The 18,937-nt window shown below is 29.1% G+C and overlaps 1 protein-coding gene across 1 annotated transcript; it reads right to left on the reverse strand.

Moving 5' to 3' along the window:
• Positions 1 to 8,145: 8,145 nt before the first annotated feature.
• Positions 8,146 to 9,475, reverse strand: LOC131045077 (non-specific lipid transfer protein GPI-anchored 5). Its single transcript, XM_057978593.2, has 3 exons — positions 9,022 to 9,475; positions 8,574 to 8,666; positions 8,146 to 8,488 (listed from the first exon to the last, which is right to left on the reverse strand). The coding sequence occupies exons 1-3, from the start codon at positions 9,362 to 9,364 to the stop codon at positions 8,235 to 8,237; spliced, it is 690 nt and encodes a 229-aa protein (XP_057834576.2). The 5' UTR covers positions 9,365 to 9,475; the 3' UTR covers positions 8,146 to 8,234.
• Between the last annotated feature and the right edge of the window lie 9,462 nt (positions 9,476 to 18,937).

Below are 18,937 nucleotides of genomic sequence, written 5' to 3' on the forward strand. Positions count from 1 at the left end.
AAAGTCCATTAGGAAAAGTTGCAAGCTCCATTTCTATCTCACCAGCTCCAAGAAGAATTAAATGAAGCAATAGATAGTCGTCAAGTCTTTTATAATCATGACAGTGATAAGCTTATTTGGTCTCCTTCAAAATCAAGGCATTATACAGTTAAACTTGGATATAAAGTTGCAATCAGCCTACAAGATCAACTAATTTCTCAAAGAGCTTTATCCTTTTGTTGGTTTACAAGTATTCTTCCTAAAGTTGGATGCTTTAGTTGTCTTGCATTGAAATATAAAATTCTAACAAGTGATCATCTTGTCAACATGGGGCTATCCCCAAACCCATTTACTTGTGTTTTATGCAATTCTGCTAACGTGGATGTTGATCACCTTTTTATACATTGTCCATTTCCCTCTGCATGTTGGGATTATATTAAAACAAAGCTTCATTGGATGGCACCATTACCTAAAAATCTATGGGATATGTTTTCTTCTTGGATAGTCCTATACAAATCTTCATTGTTTGCAAGTATTTGGAGAATTGTGCCTTTAACACTGTTATGGAGTATATAGTGGGAGGGAAACAAAAGGATCTCTAGGAAGACAATTTATTCATTAGACACTATACTTTCAGGTTTGGAGAATTAAATATGTCAAGTAACAAATGCATATGTTTCCAAAACAAAGAATGTTGCATCAATTTTCACAGATTGGGATGCATCGACTCAACTTAAGGCATGGTCTAAGATTTCATTGCCTTTTAAAGGAAGTCAATATATAGGAAGTATAGAAAAGATTGATAAAAATAAAGTTAAATGCCTTCCACTACCTCCTAATCAGGTCAAATTGAATTTTTATGGATCTTCAAAGGGAAATCCAGGATCTTCTAGAGCAGATGTTATATTGAGGGATCACAAGGGTTTAATAATTTAGGTTAAGTCAATCAAACTACTTGAAGGAACAAATAATCAAGCAAAAACTCAAGCATTACTATATGGTTTGCAAATGGCAAAGGAGATGAACATTAAGAATTTACTGATAGAAGGTGATTCACTATTGGTAATCAATTCTTGCAGAGAACTAGCTATTTGTAACTAGAAATTCAATTAAATCATGAAACAGGTATGGGGTTGCTCACCTATTTTAACTCTTTTTAGATAAATCATATATATAGTGAAGCCAACAAGGTTGTAGATGAATTTGCAAACATGGCAACTAGATAAGGACAATTTCAAAACACTTTTATTGAAGATGACATCACTATGCCTCAGTATCTTCAACAAGTTTTAGCCTCAGAAAAGGTTCAGCAAAATGTCCAATATCAACAAATTTTGTATACTAATGTTTATTTTATTTTGCAGGGATACTTTTAGTTCCTCTTTCAAGAGCGTTAAGTTAAAACTTGGTGCTCTCAAATGGCTTCCTTATTACAGTAGAAGACTAGGTTATTGTCCTGTAGAATGTGATAGACAATATTAGGGAATATGAATAGTCAAAGGTTCTCATCGGTCTTCATATGTGTTGGCAAACGTGTTTTAATGCACTATTTGAAAGAAATATAAAATTGGAACACAAATAAACTATTATATTGATTGAAGAAATTACAAGAGCTTCTTCATCAACTTATCAAGGATCGGACTTCTGATCAACTAATCAAGGACTGGACTAACTGATAGAGAATGAATTACAACTACCTCATTATATAGAGGTTTTAGATACATCTAGATTTTGGAAAACTTGTATTATTGAGAATAAAGCAAAAAACTAATACTAACAACTAAAATAACTTTTATGCATAATCATCCCAAATAAAACTAAAAAAACTAAAAGCATAAAACTATGCAAGTGGGAGGAATTATTATACAATATTCCAACAATCTCCCCCTTAATTTCAACAACTAATGGATTTATTAGAAAGAACAATTGAATCTTCATCGGGGTTCAATGGGCTCAACTCCTACCATGATCCATCATGGGCAATATCTATTTAGACTGCAAATTCTTGACTTTTAACTCCTTCAAGGCTTTTCTAAGACTTGGATTTGGCTTCCTCACACGATTGCATATCGGTGGCTTAAAATAATTTTTCCATCTTTCACAAAACTTGTGATCTTGTCTCCTCTCATAGAAGGCTTCTCTCCACACAAAACACTATGGCCTCTTCAAAGACCATGATTGGGCTTCTTTGCACAACTTCATGTTGGTGGCTTTGACTAATTCTTTAGCATTTACAAGATCCATGATCTTCTTCATACAAATCAATATTTTTAATGATTTGTGATAGTTTTCTTTGTCTCCTTCAAAAATCTTATAAACGAAGGCCTTCATCTTTTTGGAGGTGGTTTTAACCTTATAGTTTATGCCATATTGTAATCACTTCATGGAGAAGGTGGCTTCTACATTGCAAGTTGTTGAATTCAATAAAACTTCACCCTTTGAACATGGGTGGCTTGATAATAGAAAAAATATCATGTAAATGGTTTGTGATCTTCATTGATCTCCTCTAGTGGCTTCCTCATGATTGTTTGTTTTGTCTTCAGCTATGACTGGTTTTTCAAAATCTGCAACCTCCCACGGTCACTTTCTCAAACCTTCTCTGATACCAAATGAAAGAAATATAAAATTGGAACACAAATAAACTATTATATTGATTGAAGAAATTACAAGAGCTTATTGATTAATTGATCAAGGATTAGACTTCTGGTCAACTGATCAAGGATCAGACTAACTGATAGATAATGAATTACAACTACCTCATTATATAGAGGTTTTAGATACATCTAGATTTTGGAAAACTTGTATTATTGAGAATAAAGCTAAAAACTAAAACTAAAAACTAAAATAGCTTTTATGCATAATCATCCCAAATAAAGCTGAAAAAACTAAAAGCATAAAACTATGCAAGTGGGAGGAATTATTAAACAATATTCCAACACTATTCAAATGGCTATCCTGTAAATGAAAATATTTATTTTCACTTGGTTGATCATAATGCTAACTATCTTTCTTATTATTAGGTGGAACTGGTAGTGATGGGATGATAAGGATTAGAAATAGATTTGTTGAATGTGAGATGGTGCGTCTTTCGAGGGAGTTCTAGTTACTTAGCTTGCTTTTCCAGTTTCTTCGAGGAGCTTACCAGGTAAATAGTGTCTAATGCAAAAACATCTTCATTTTTTCATGCTTCACATGCTTGTTCTTTCTGCCTTCTATCATTTGTAAAAAGGATTTTCAAATATATGTTATTTTCCATATTCCTATATTGTTCTTCTTGGCTATGGACCATTATCTAAAGAACTTTAGGGTGTTGGTAGCACCTAGAAAAGGTTTGGATGATGAGGAATTGATTTAAAGGTTTTCAAGCTCTCTTGTCCCAGCCAGACTGATGCAATTAAAACTGTTATTGGGGAGCTTCTGAAGTGTGTCTAAACTTCCTCATCTATTGGACATGCTCATGGTTAAACATTATCATATTTGGGTTTAAAAGTCTCATTTTTTTTATAACAATATGTTAAAGTTGGAACATATTGCCTCCTTTGTTTTTGTCTTCATATGTATTTGTACATATTGCAACATATAGACTTTTGCTAATATGATGTTTAACATCTTACTGTTAATATGGTTTTTAAACCATCTTACTGCTTACTCATCTGATATGCAGTTGAAACTTTCAGTGGTTTCTTGTAATAGTTGTCTATAGGATGAACTATGCAACTTGATGCATCTTTTCTATGCTATTGTTAGTACTATAATTCTGTCTTTTACCAAAAAATAAAACATTAAAGTGTCACTTCATGGATATGTATTGGTATGGGCTTATCCCACTTTTATTAATCAAAACATTAGATTACAAATATATTTTTTTTTTTGAGATTTCTATGTTGATGGGTATTTTATTCTTCTTAATCATAGTTAAATCATATGAGATCCCCTCAAACAAAAATAAGAAGAAAACCCTTCATAATTTTACGCTAGCATACAAAATTCCTTCTAAAGCAGGAGTCAAGCCCACTTTATCAAAAGGGGAGATATTTTGACACCTCATTTATTTTGTTAAAATAAATTACTAAGTGTTACAAATTATCTACTAAATTATGATGTTATTTCTTGTTTACCATTAATTTATATTTTAGGTATTAACAAAACCATAAATATATTAAAATCAAACAAAAACATTTATTTTTCAAACTCTTAGCTTTTAGCCTTATTTCTATTAGATAGTTAATAAATATTTATGTTTTTGAGTTTTTATACAAATGAACATTTATTTTAATTTTTGTTTAGTATTTTTTTATATATTAGTGTTGTAAATGTAATAGCATATATTTTTGTTTCAAGCATGAACCTTTACATTGTAAGAAAAGCAATAGAGACTAATATAAGAAATATTCAATTCTAGTTATTTTGATTTACATTGATATCATCTAGTTTTAGGAACATGATCACACTTTTGAAACACCAAAACCTTGATGTAGATTTCTCTATAAAATGTTTGAATTAATATTTGAATTGATAAAATATTTATTTTCTTTTAATATCTGAATATATTAATAGCCTAAACTTTACTTACTTTTGATTATGTTTTTTTTTTTTTTACCAAACATATGTTACTTTACTTTCTCAATAGTAAAATTGGAAAAAAATATGTTTCAACATTGTATGCTTAATTTTTTATTTGTAATGAAGAAAGAAAAATATTTTTTCTCAAAATTAATTTTCTTAATTTAATAACATTATGATGTTTATAGTTTAAAAGTTTCTAAAAGAACATATATTAAATTTAAAACTAAATAATAATAAGTAAACAAATACAAAGCTTAACTACCTTTCCACCAAATACTACTAATGAATTAAAAAATCCTCTTAGTGTACATCATTTGAAAAATAAATAATGTAGTTACAAAACTTGATTTAAAACACTTGAATCATTATTCCTATACATCTCAAATTAATCATTAAGATATAATTTTGTTTATTTTAATAAAGAGTTGGAACTTTTTATTCTATTTCTATCTCATATCTCCATGCACTTACCCTACTAGTCCCCATTTAATGATCTATATTTGTAGATAATTGTCCTATGTTCTTACATTAATTGATCTATCTATTGTCAACATACTTTTCTATGATTAATTAGTTTCGTATATCTATTATATATTATTATCCTATCCATGTATCTTGAACATATTAAGTATAAAATGATATTATTTAGATTCATTTTATGTTTAGTTTTTTAATAAGGGAAAACAAGTTTTAAGGGGACCAAAAACCCCATTCAACAGGTTTTGAAGGGACCCGAAACCCAAAATATTTTACTAGGATCTAGATCCCAACAAAGTAGGCTACACAAAGATATTAACAATGAAAACAACAACAAAAAAACCAGCACATCTGACTCTACTGCTTCCAACAAAAGCAAAATGAAGCTGTGAAAAAGAATAGACAAAGAAAACCAATAGGCCAACCAGATAAAGAAAGGGTAGAAATGCCAAAGAGACAAGTTGCCTAAGAAACTACATGCAACCTAAAACAAATAGATGCACAAGGGTTAAGACAACCCCCTCATTTTATGTTTAGTTGTTATATCATGTTATCTTAAATATTTTATATGATGCTATATATCACCTTGTGTCTTACTTGATCTATTGTATAAGATATGTGTCTACATTAGAAGGAAGTCGATATAACCCCTTTCCTAGTTGAGAAATAATTTATCTATTCTTTGTGCTAGGGTCGTTTTGTTATTTACTATTTTTATTTGATATTATATTATGATATGATAAATCTTAATCTTATATTGTGATTATATTGTTATATCATTTTGCATTGATCCTATATTATGAAAATTATGACTTTCCTATTGCCATATTAGAGATTCATCACTTTCTTATCTAGGTCTACATCTATGTTTAATAATTTTATATTTTGGGGTTTGTCTTGCCATTAAGCATTAAACCATTGTAACCCCATTGATATTGTTAATTTTTCTAGGCTTCTCAACTTGTTAATATTTATTTTAATAGTATTAGTTAACACTTGGGTCTTTTCATTATTCTGTTTCATGTTACCACACTATTAAATATGATGGGAATAGTATTATAATTTATTGAATGTATTTATTTTCCAAGATGAATAATCATGATGTATCATTTATATTATCAGATGTTTATCATCATTCATTTGAATCTTATGGTTATATTCTATTGATTTTCTATGAGATTACATGCTAACATATTTATCATAGATTTATCTATAATGATATTTTTTTAATTCAACTCAATACCCTTCAAATATATTGAATTGAAGGGAGTGTATATGGTCATTATTTTTATCCTTCTATGATTTGATTCATCTATTGAGTTATAATATTATCATGGATTATTATTTCTCCCTTGTTTTCTAGAAATGAATAGAATAACATGTAGATAAGGCATGTGTTGACAGTATCATATTCTACGACCCTATATAGCACATCCTTTGATATTTGAGAATATTTTTTAACCATAAATGGATGTTTAGTAGTGCTACATACTTATACGTGCATGATTAATTTGGTATTTACATAATTCTTAAAAGTTGGGGGAAAAGATAATAATATAAAATGAATCTTGATACCTTTCTCATTTATTTTGTGTCTATTTCAATTTCATGATAGTTTTTTGGGATGATAAATCATACAATATTTTGAAAAAAAATCTTATCTAACCATCCTTCATCCACTCCTTATCTATATTTTATCTTATGCTTATAGACATATCAGGATGAACTATGTGCATAAATCTCTATACATTTGGTTTATCTATCATTATCCATGTTAATTCATACACAAATTCCCATATAGCTTATATGTTTTACTATCTACTATATATCTATCAAACCTTGGGTCTAGCTCATAGTTATAAGGTTCTCTCGTTGGTGTACAATTAGCATACCCAAGTTTTAATTAAATATTAAAATCTAGATGAATTATTTATATCTTGTATCCCTCCTAGTGGAAACTATCTACATGTTTATGTGATCAATTATCATGTTCCTTTAAAAAATATATTAATTTGCATTTTTTATCATCCTTGAATTAGGAGATTGTTAATTTTTATTTGACTATTTAAAAGAGAAAATCAACATTGAAACCATTAGATTTGGTGTTTTAAAAGGGTAACGATTATTATTTCTAGATGAATATAACTTTGAGGTGTTTGTATGTTTTCTTTGATAATTTTGTCAAAAGTTATCAATTCATCATTCTTGCATAGTTTTAAATATCAAGAAATAGTGGGATCTTGTCAAGTACAAACAATCTACTAACCCCATTTTAAATTGAGATATTAGATAATTTTCTTTGGATCTTATAGGATAGTACTCAAATTTAATTGAGGTTGATTTCATTGATATAGACAAGGATTTCAACTATGACTTAGACTTTGGTGGAAAACGTCATTCTAGAGAAAAGTAAAAAAATTGTCTAATTCATATCCATATATTTAATTGTGAAGTAAATTTTTTATCCCAAGATACCTAAATTCTAGTGTATTTTCTGTTTATAATCACTATTGATAGATCTAATTGATCCATTATTCTTGTTCATTTTCATTTATAGAAAAATTGTGAAATTGTCTACAAATTCTTAATTAGATGTATACTAACTATTCTAATATTTAATCTATGTTAACTGATACTCATGACATGCATATTTTAGGATTATACTAAATTAAACCTAGTAAAATGAATATTAATATTTTATTAATACGAATACATGCTATTACAATTAATAAAAATCTCCAAGATATCAAGCTTCACTAAAATTATTCATAGGCACTAGGAAAATAGAATATTCTACTTATCCATTTGAATACAAACATGATTATCATTATAAATCAAATTTTGCTATAATCACCATTGTGAAAATACTTAAAAATAAAGATAATTCATCTACCCTTCTTGTTTATTTCTATTTATGAAAAAAAGTCAAATTATCTAATAGTTCTCGATTGAATATGTGTTATCTATTTCACTATATAATCTATGTTTATTGATTCCTAAGAATATACATTTGATTGAATTAATCTAGATTAACCAAAAGATTTTATTTTCCCCTATTTGAAGCACATATAAACATTTTATTAAGACAAATACATGTCACTGCTATTTATTAAAAACATTCAAGATCTCAAACTTCTTCACTAAAGTTATTCATAGGAACTAGGAAAGTACAATATGATACTTCTCCAATAGAATACAAAATATCTATATCTTTATAAAAGAAATTTTTCTATAATCACCATTACAAAAACATTTATGAAAATAGATGGAATGAAATGTGCTCCTTCATTAGTGGTTGGATCATTCTTTCCTTTAGGGCTAATCCCTGATCCATTTGAATTCGGTGGAGGAATAGCTGAGGGTGAACCACTTGAGGGAGACACAACAGTTGGAGTTGAAGGTGTAATAGAAGGAGAAGGGGATGGAACACTCTCACTCGTTGGTGCATCAGCAGCACTTCCACCTCCTACATCATCCCCAAAATGACTCTTTTAGAAAATTGCTTGTAATAAGACTTGAGACCACTCAAATAAATAAGAAGTTATTCATACCCTCAGATGGAGAAGGAGCTGGAGCATCAATAGATGGAGGAGGAGCTGGAGCATCAACAGATGGAGAAGGAGCTGAAGCATTAACAGTAATTCCTAGCCAATTCCAACAACCAAACATTTAAAAATTACTTGAAATTACAATTGAGCATATACAATAAAATAGAATGCAGAAGCAAGCATTAGCAAAACCTAAATAATTAAGTAGGAGGCTAAATTTGTATATGCTACTGGATTTGTTTGTGTCAGTTTTTTCCATCAATGTTTGGGAGATCTATCATTCTTGTGCTCTCTACTATTATCTTGATGATAGATCACAAAATGTGATTCCAAACGTTGATCCAAAAAAACTCACACAATCGAATCCAGAAGCATACACAGATTTAGACTAATAGATTTCTGATATTGAGGAAGACAACTGCCTACAAATATGTTACTAGAACTAAATCACCTTGGCATCGACTAAGCGGTGGGGTGGAGACATTGCAGGCCTTTGGGAGGGCGAGAGCCCTTGTTTGATTAATTGAAATGCCCAGAAAATTGTTGGAGGTGAACAGCTGGCACAAACACACTACGCTGCTCTGCACTACAGAAGAGAGAGCACTGCAACAGCTGGGTGATGGAGGCGTGGTAGAGGAATTGCTTGTAACATATCCAGTGCATGGAGACAACGTTATTAGAGAAGTTATACACAAAGCCGCCGGAGTTTGAGCTACAACTCTATAATTCCCAGCTGCTGTTATTGATGCCACCACAATCAATACTAAGAAAACTGATGGGTGAATCCCTTTCATTGCGCCTGAGTTTGCAATTGTAAGAATGTAAACAGAAGAAATTTGGGATTAGAGAAAATTGAAAGTGGATTGGGTTTTATAAAAGGAGGATTATCGATGCTTAGACGGAATAGAAAGAGTGAAGAGAAGTAGTCTCCTAGGGTTTTGTTCACCCAAATTGCTACTCTCTACTGGTTCTCAATTTAAAATCAATATTCGGGTGACGTTTCTTGTATGTTTGTTAACCAATATGACTGGATTTCTTTTTAATTTCTTAGATTGACACAAGATTCAACGTTTAGGTGTACAATTTTATTAAGGAGCACGCTATTTTTGTAAATGGAGATATATTCCCGTTTGTGAATGATTCTTCAAATCGAGCTAAATTAACCCTGATTGATCCAATGGTGGTAGGAGGCGTAAAAAGAGATAAATTAAATACATATATAAAAGTAATGGGTTGTAATGGCTTTTTATGTGATCTGTACTTTTAAAGGAAAGATGATGTAAAGTTTAGATATATACAAAGTTTTTGGTTCTATCATTAATATATATAATATTAAATTTATAGCTAATTTAGGGATTTTAAGACTATCTTATATATATATTTGATTAAAATCAGATATATGTAAGCTAGTAGCAGTCTCAACATGAGAAACAATAAAAAAATCAAAATAGAATTATATAATATTATATTATTAATGTTTGTTGCAATAATATGTAATATTATTATTGCAATTATTATTATTTTCTATTTATTTGTGGAATAATATTATAGTCTACTATTATTATTAATTTATATTCTTTTGATTATTATGATATTATTTTTATAATTTATTGAAAATAATATTCATAATATAAATTTGATTAAATGTATTATATTATTATTTTAAATTATTTTTATTTATAATATTTTTTTATAGTTTTATTTGTAATATTATATTAATATAGCACTCGATAAGTATAATACTATTATATTCTTATTTTGAAAATATTGTTTTATAGTTATTAAGTGTATAATATCAGGGTCAAGGTTTAAATCTTGGTTAGAGGTAGGGTTAGGATTATGGTAAGGGGTGGGACTATAGTTATAGATAAGAATATGATCATGATAGAATAAAAATTATGATGGGCTTTAGGTGAAAACTACAGTTAGGGTTAGGACTAATATCATAGTCAGGTTTATGGTTAGGATTAGGCTTAGGATTGGGGTAAGGGTTAGGATTGGGGTTAATCTTAATGATTGTAATTAGGGATAAGGTTAAAGACTATAATTATTAATTATAAATAAAATTAGGGTTAGGGTTAGAATTATAATTAGGATTAGGGTTACGGTTAGGGTTAAGATTGCAATCAAAGATAGTATGTGATGATAGCTATAAGAGTTAGGGTTTGGGTTAGGATTAGGGTTGGGGCTAGAATAGGGTTAGGGTCAGGGTTAGAATTATAATTAAGGTTAGGATTAGGGTTAGGGTTAGGGTTAGGGTTATAATTATAATTAGTGTTATGCTTAAAGATTATAATTAGTGATTATAATAAAAATTAGGCTTAGGGTTAGGTTTAGGGTTAGAATTAGGGTTAGGGTTCGAGTTATAATTATAATTAGGTAGGGTTATAATTATGATTAGGGTTAGGGTTATAGTTAGGATTATAAGGTTATATACAATTAATAATTAGATATAAGGTTAGGTTAAAGATTATAATTAATAATTAGATATAAAGTTAGGTTTTGGGGATAACATCCAGCATAGGTTGGATTTACAATCAAGTTTAATTTAGGATTATGGTTGAGGTTCGAAATAGGGTTTATATAGTAATTATGGTTAAGGTTAATTTTAAGGTTAGGGTATTATAAGGGTTCAGTTACAGTTAGTGCTAGAGTTTAAGTATGGTTAGAATTAGGGTTGTTATTCAACTACATTATGGTTAGGGTTAAATTAGTAGTACATTTCAATCAGGATTAGGGTTAAGATTAGAGTTCAATTAGGGTTAGGGTTAAGTCTAGGGCTAGGATTCGATTATGGTTAGTATAAGGATTAAGATTAGAATTATTGTTAGGGCTAATGATATAATTACGTCAAGCGTTACAGTTAAGTTAGTGTTGGGCTTACGATTAGGGTTAATCTTAGTGATTATAATTATTTGTAAATAAAATTAGGGTTAGGGTTAGTGTTAGAATTATCATTAGGATTAGGCTTAAGATTGCAATCAAAGATAGTACATGATGATAGCTATAAGAGTTAGGGTTTGGTTTAGGATTAGGTTTGGGGATAGAAAAGGGTTAGGGTCAAGGTTAGAATTATTATTAGGGTTAGGGTTAGGTTTTGGTTTAGATATATAGTTAGGTTTAGGGTTAAAGATTATAATTATTAATTATGAATAATATTGAGGTTTAGGGTTAAACATTGTATTTATTTGATTGATATTAGCATTAGTTAATATGTGTAAAAATTGTAAAGATTTATAAAATATTAAACAATTAATATTAAAAATGAAATTCTTATCTATTGTGACAATTATTATTAATATATACATGTGCCTTATCAATACAACAATTTTTGAATCATTTGAAAATTAAATTTATTAGTGGAGAAAATGCATAAAATAAATCATCAAACACTTAATAGTCATAGTAAAGTATGTAATAGTAATTGAGAAAAATTTGAACATAATTTATTAAAACATTTCATAGGAATTAAAGTGAATTCAAACATAATTCATTAAGGAACAGTGTTTACAATCCAAAATTTTATTTTTTATTACTCAATCCAAAATTGATTACAATCAGAATAGTTACAAAATTTAGTAGGCTCAATAATTGTCCATTAGTTTTTACACATTCCCTACAACACATAGTGCCTAGTTGGGTCATTATCTAACAACTACATAAAACTTCAATATTTAAGAAGTATTAAAGATCGGCCAAAAATTAACTAAATGAACAACACTTCATTGTAATGATGTAAATACATAAAAAATTCTTCAATGATGAGGATGGTATTCCAACCCTTGTTCTCATAATGATCGTGATATACTTCTTTTAAAGAATCTAGAAATTTTGATGCTATTGTGGAAACTTAACTTTTTTTGCAACATCTTCCATTTGCAATATTTCCAATTCTTCAACATCATCTATCATTAAGGCAATGTTTTCATATTCTTTGACAATTTTGTTGTAGTACTCCAAAATTGTTCTCGCACATTTGTCCATATGGCTCTCAATGAATTCATTTGAATTCAGAGATATATATGGGATTGCAACAACAATTGATGATGCATTTTAGAAACATCCATGTTTTGATTATTTGTTGAATATAAATAACATGAAATGGAAGTTAGTATTTTAGAATTATGAGAATGAAAATATCCATAACTAGTTACAAAATAATATTAAAAAATATTAACATTTTAATAATAAAAAATATGCATAAAATAAACCATCCAACACTTAATAGTCATAGTAAAGTATGTAATAGTAATTGAGGAAAATTTGAACATAATTTATTAAAACATTTCATAAGCATTAAAGAAAATTCAAACATAATTCATTAAAAAAAAGATTTTACAATCCAAAATTTTAATTTTTATTACTCAATCCAAAACTGACTACAATCATAATAGTTACAAAATTTTGTAGAGTCTGATAGGCTCAATAGTGGTTTGACCCTTCTCAGGTGGTTTCTCAATGTCAGCTTTATTTTTGTTTCCAATTTTCTTCCAAATGGATGCCTTTAATGCTGCTTTGCTAGTAGTTTTCCAAACACGTCTTTCTCTTCGAAGACGATCAATCGCCTCAGCCATTGTCTCTATATCTAAGGAAAATGAACAACAGCTATAATCATGGTCGAGCCAAAGTTTCCAAAAGTGAACCCATAAGGGGTTTCGAACTTTCTTCCAATGTGTTCATCGCAACTGCACCCTATGAAGCAGGATAGTCTACGTTAAGTTTCTACTTAATTTTTTTAGTGGCGAGACTAAGGTTTAGTGTCAAACTTGGTAGCTCTAATAGCATATGTAACGTCCCAAAACACTTAGTGTAAATTAAAAAAACAACTGATATGTATTTTTAAGAAAATATTTTTTAACTAATATTCATTTTTTTGTTGAAATAAATAGCAATCAAGCAATGCAGTAGTTTTCTAAAATATTTAATAGGCATTGAATAATAGTTGAACACGATGCATTACATAAATAAATAATATATGAACTCAATTTTCATTAAAGAAAAATCAAACAAAACATTTTGCATCAACCTCTCATGATTTATTTGATAATCATTAAAGGAAATTTTAATAAAAACATATTACATCAAATTTTCTTCTAAAAATTCCAATCTATTTTCTTCATCCATTGGCTTCCTATTTTCTTAAGGAATCTTTGCATAAAGAATTCTTGAATGTCCCATTGTAGTTGTGTCCATTGTGCTCTGATCCACTCTTGAGCAGTGCATAGGTCAGTCTTAGGATAAGCTTTCATAGTACAAGTATCAAGAAAGTATATCTGAAAGAGCTCCTTCCCATCAAAAGGTGATATGAATTTGTTCATAATAATACCCCTCCACCAACAATCAATGTCAAGTGATTCTATTGCAAAGCCAGATGAGAGGTCGATGGGCATCTGCTTGTATGGTGGAATGGGTGTCATATTTTTCAAATATACCTCCTCCAGCAGTGCCTCCCCATTTGAACCCTCAGTAATGAATTTTTCATATTGAAAAAAGAATGTATTCTTGTCATGACTGTCATTGCTGAGTGCAATGATAGTTCCTTCAAACCACGCTCCTCCAAATCCCTCCTCTTCACTAACAAATTTGAGTCCAAAAAAATCATGATTACAGAAGTTACATAAGAGAAAATTATGCATATAATGTATTAATTTTGATATCTAATATTAATTTTAAATCACTATGATTTAAAACATTCTACATAGTTAAAGCTAAAGAAAATTAGTATTGTTAGCCAAAAATATTTGTTCACATAGTTCATGTTTTGAAAAACATATCTATATATAATAAGATATAAAATTGTAAGAAATAAATTGTACCAATGTTGACTTTTAATGCAACTAACAATGAGTCATAATAGAAACATAGTAAAGTTCAAAATTTTGCAAATACAATAGTAAATCATTAACATTGTATGAAATAACTTGTACCATTATGAACTAATTTTTCCTCTAGATTTTGGACAACATTTCTTAACAAACAAAATAAGAAAGAACAATTGCCACAAAACACATTTAGGAAAAAAATTATTTATCTCTAATTGAATCTTATTTGAAGAAAAATATATTACATCAAATTATCTTCTAAAAATCTGAATCTGTTTTCTTCAGCGTTCTGCTTGGAAAGTTGTTTGCCATTTTTCATTTTTTTTAAATGGTCATATGTGAATGGTGGCATTATTCTAAGACCTTCTAGAGACTTCACACGGGATACTGCAACAAATGTCAATCATGTTCTTTCTCTTGGTCCTATATCAATTGTAGCTTTTGAAAGAGTCAACCCTTGAGATTTGTGTATTGTCAATGCCTATGCCAATCTTAATGGTAATTGAAGTGTCTTTCCTCTTTGTATTGTTGTTATTGGAATTGTATTTGGATGATGATGATCAAATGACATTCTAGAATAATTGTCAAATTCAACCATCACATATGTAGGTGGCTCAGGTGGAACACTTCCTGGTTTGTAGACAATCTTTTGAATACACCCTAGGGCTCCATTTACAAGACCTGCCTCTATCCATAGATTTGAAGTCAACATCACCCTTGAATTGTTGCTAATAAATAGCTCTAGATCAAGTTCATCATCTGAACAATCTTCTATTGCATTAACACTTCCTACCTTTGTTGCAACACTGCGTGCAATAGGATGCCTCAAGGAATACAACATTCTCTTGTTATGATTATGGACATTGTAATTAGTAGAGAACAAATGGAAGGAATTTTCAAACTCCTCATTGGTTGCAACATTTAAATTAATAGGGATTCTCATCATAAGCAATTCCCAATCATCAATTATTGGGTTTGAATCTCTTAGATTTGTCAAAAGTTGATGAAATCTTTGTTGTTGGATATTTTCTCCATCTTCTTTGTATATTTTATCTAAAGTTACCACCATTTTGAATTCCTCTCATAATAACTTTGCCCATCTATTATTGTTATATGCCGATCTATCACTGACTAGAGGCAACTGGCCCAAATCTCCAACTAAAATCATAGATATACCTAATAACACATGTAAAAAAGGTTTTCAAATTATGTACTAATATTATATCAATTTTGTACAAATGAGTTATATTAAATATTATATAATTAGTTGCTATCAATAGTAATATTGGCATACCTGCAAAGATTTTATTTGTGTTTTGTGGGAATGCCTCCCTGAGCTGAGAATCTATATTTTCCAGCATGTTTTGACCAATGAAGCTCATTTCATCAATCAAAATGTATTTCATATGTGCCATTTCTTCTTGGAAACTTGTGAGTCTTGTTCCTTCTAATGGACAAAATTCTTTCACTAGGATTCTCAATTTTGACTGAATTGTTGAGGCTCCTCTATTGAAGGCAACAACTCTTGTTGGTGCAAGTAATAAAAGAGGAGAACGACATAGCATTGCTGCATTTTGAAGAGCTTCACTAATGGAACCAATCAAATATGACTTTCATGTTCCTATTGTTCCTTGAATTATCATGAGAAAAGGCACCCCATTTTGATTACTATGATAGTGTGTCATAATTATGTTCATTGCCTTTTGTTGTTTATCACCAAGTGTTGTGTGGTTGATGCATTGTGGTATATCATCAAATATGAGACATCCATGATCCTTCGTGTTTTTTATGAGTTTGATTGCTTGAATTATGTGCTCTTCACATTGATATTCACTATAGCAATCTGTATTTCTGTCAATGTCTCTTCTGCCCAACATATAAAAGTAATGGGTTGTAATGGCTTTTTATGTGATTTATTTTTTAAAGAAAATATGATGTAAAGTTAAGATATATACAAAGTTTTTTTTAGGATATTACTGGGTAAGGGTTGTTGGTTCTATCATTAATACATATAATATTAAATTTATAGTTAATTTAGGGATTTTAAGATGATATGTAATTAAAGATTTATTATTTTGTTGAAATTTTCTTATAAGATAATCATTATAAGTTTAATTATATAAATTAAACATATATTTTTACTTATTATCTAACCTGAATATATAAGATTTATCTAAAACAAATGTATCTTAGGTAATGATATTATTATTTAGAAAAATTACAAAATGAATGTGCTAGTAAAACAATCAGTGTCTCTTCATCAAAATAGACATTGAGAAGATATGTGATAGAGTTGGGTAGCATTTCATTCATTTCGTTTGTCCCAACTTAATCTAGTTGGTCCAAATTCACTTTTTCCAAGCATCCAAACACCTCACTATTTGTGACATCTAATTTTAACAATTTTGATTGCTTAGATCCTTTAAGTATGGTTTCCTACTTTAGACCTTACTATGTTTTAGCTATGGAATTTTTTTCTTATCTTCTTGCAAATATCATCTCATAATCTAGGTTAAATAGATAACACTTCCTAAAATCCTTTATCAATATCTTACTAGTGAGAACTTGTTGATGATCATTTTAATGTTGTTTGAAGATGTAGACCATACTAAGCACAATTTTCAAAGGCTTGACACTTTCTAGTTGTATTCAATCTTCTACATTCAATGGATTAAAAAGAACAATATTATAGACAATCATTCTCCTAGATAACTAAGCTTGCTCAATTATTTATCTATAAATTCATACACTACTAAGAAATTATAAAATTTCTTAACGTTTAATTTGTTGTCTAATCTTCTCAATCAAAATTTTATTATTATTTATGTCTCCACTTGTTTGGTTAATTGTGTTGTATCCATTTACAACTCTTCTTAAGATATATTTTTTATTTAATTCAACTCAAAATAATGGATTTTTATCATGTTGTGTGTGACCTCTACTACTTACCAAGATATTATGGCTTTATAGGTCTTATTACACACCATGTGGATTGCACAAATATGTGACAAAAAATTAAGTAAGAAAAGTTTTTAGTGAAATTATATTTCTTGTAGCACACTATAATAGTATTTTGTACATAAATAACTTGATGTCCATTCCCTTGCAATTTCTTATGCCCCTATTATGATCATTGGAACTTTTATTAACAAGAGATTAGAGAAGTTACAAGAAACTATTAAAACTCTACTTTTATGTGATGGAGATGGATTTCATAATAGTTTATCTTTCAACCAACAATATATATAGTGGTCTCCCATCATTATATTTCAAGATAAAACCATTGGTGGCCATTCCCTTGAGACACCCATTTGCACTATTTCAATAGGGTATTAGACATTTTAAAGATATTTTATCAAAGATTAATTCAAATTCTATTGGCCTCAATATAAATACAATATTAATATAATCCATGATAACCACAATATTATAGAACAAATAGAGAGGTTATGTCTACTCCACATTTACATAAAATCTTTATGTTCAACATGAAATCCTCATGAAAGGATTGGAAATGCAATTTTGGTATGTTTTTTCACAACTAGAGTCTTGACAGACATTATAGATATCTCTTAACACATCTTCATAGGATTCAAAAATTGGAGACATATTGGTCTCTTGAATCCCCTACATTTATCTGAGTAAACTATTTTCACTCAATTTATAAAAGTATTTGTGGAGCTTAAATTTCCTAATTTTCTCTATTATTTTGGTACTATGCATTTTCTAGTGATACATGATTAGGAGAAATCCCCTATACTTGGTTGCTAAGTTTCCTTATTCTTAATTTATCTATGGCAAGTCCATACACTAAGATACTAGTAGAGCTACTCCAACACCTTCTTCTATGATTCTTGGGCAATGAGTTCCCCTTTTCTATCATAATCAGAAATTGGATAACATTTTGTTTACATTCTCCCACCTATAGTTAATGGTATCTATCTTCTTAGTAGTTTCTTGCATCCTCTCAATGTTGTGGTTCTCCCCCCACTACATCAAGACAATTTTATTCAATTATAAAATTTTATTTATATAATAGTAAATGGATAGAACCACCAATAAGATGACAATAATGAAGGAAAGGAAGGTCATCTTACTATTCATGAACTTATGAATGATGGTTTAGAATCTGTTAAGTGGGTAGTGGTTTTGGGAAGATCTTATATGTAATATTGAAATTTATCTTATTGTCTAATTTCTCTTTGATTATTGTTATTTTAATATATTTTTTACTTATCATTTGTTTTCCTCGAATGGATTTCTTCTCACTATTTGTGATTTTTCTTCTTTTTAGTGCAACATGCTTATTTTCTCTCCACTATTTTAGTCTAACCTTGGAGCATGGTTCTACACTACCTTAGTTTTTTGAGCATTTAATTTTATCTTGAACAAAAGATCCATATAAGTGAAAAATATTGAGTATCAAAATCACCAACATTGAGTCATCATTTCTTTCATCATAATAATAACAAATAAAATACTTAATATACAAAAACAATAAAACAATTTAATAAATATTCTTGAAAATATATATCACGTAAAATA

This window comes from Cryptomeria japonica, chromosome 7 (assembly GCF_030272615.1).
Source record: "Cryptomeria japonica chromosome 7, Sugi_1.0, whole genome shotgun sequence".
Lineage (NCBI taxonomy): Eukaryota > Viridiplantae > Streptophyta > Pinopsida > Cupressales > Cupressaceae > Cryptomeria > Cryptomeria japonica.

Bases quoted from the DNA above. Each gene is read 5' to 3' on its own strand.
- LOC131045077 (XM_057978593.2), bottom strand. From the start codon at position 9,364: ATGAAAGGGATTCACCCATCAGTTTTCTTAGTATTGATTGTGGTGGCA. The intron at 8,667-9,021 runs GTGATTTAGTTC...GGAATTGGCTAG, and splicing joins ACCGCTTAGTCGATGCCAAG to GAATTACTGTTAATGCTTCA. The intron at 8,489-8,573 runs GTATGAATAACT...GGGATGATGTAG, and splicing joins AGCTCCTTCTCCATCTGAGG to GAGGTGGAAGTGCTGCTGAT.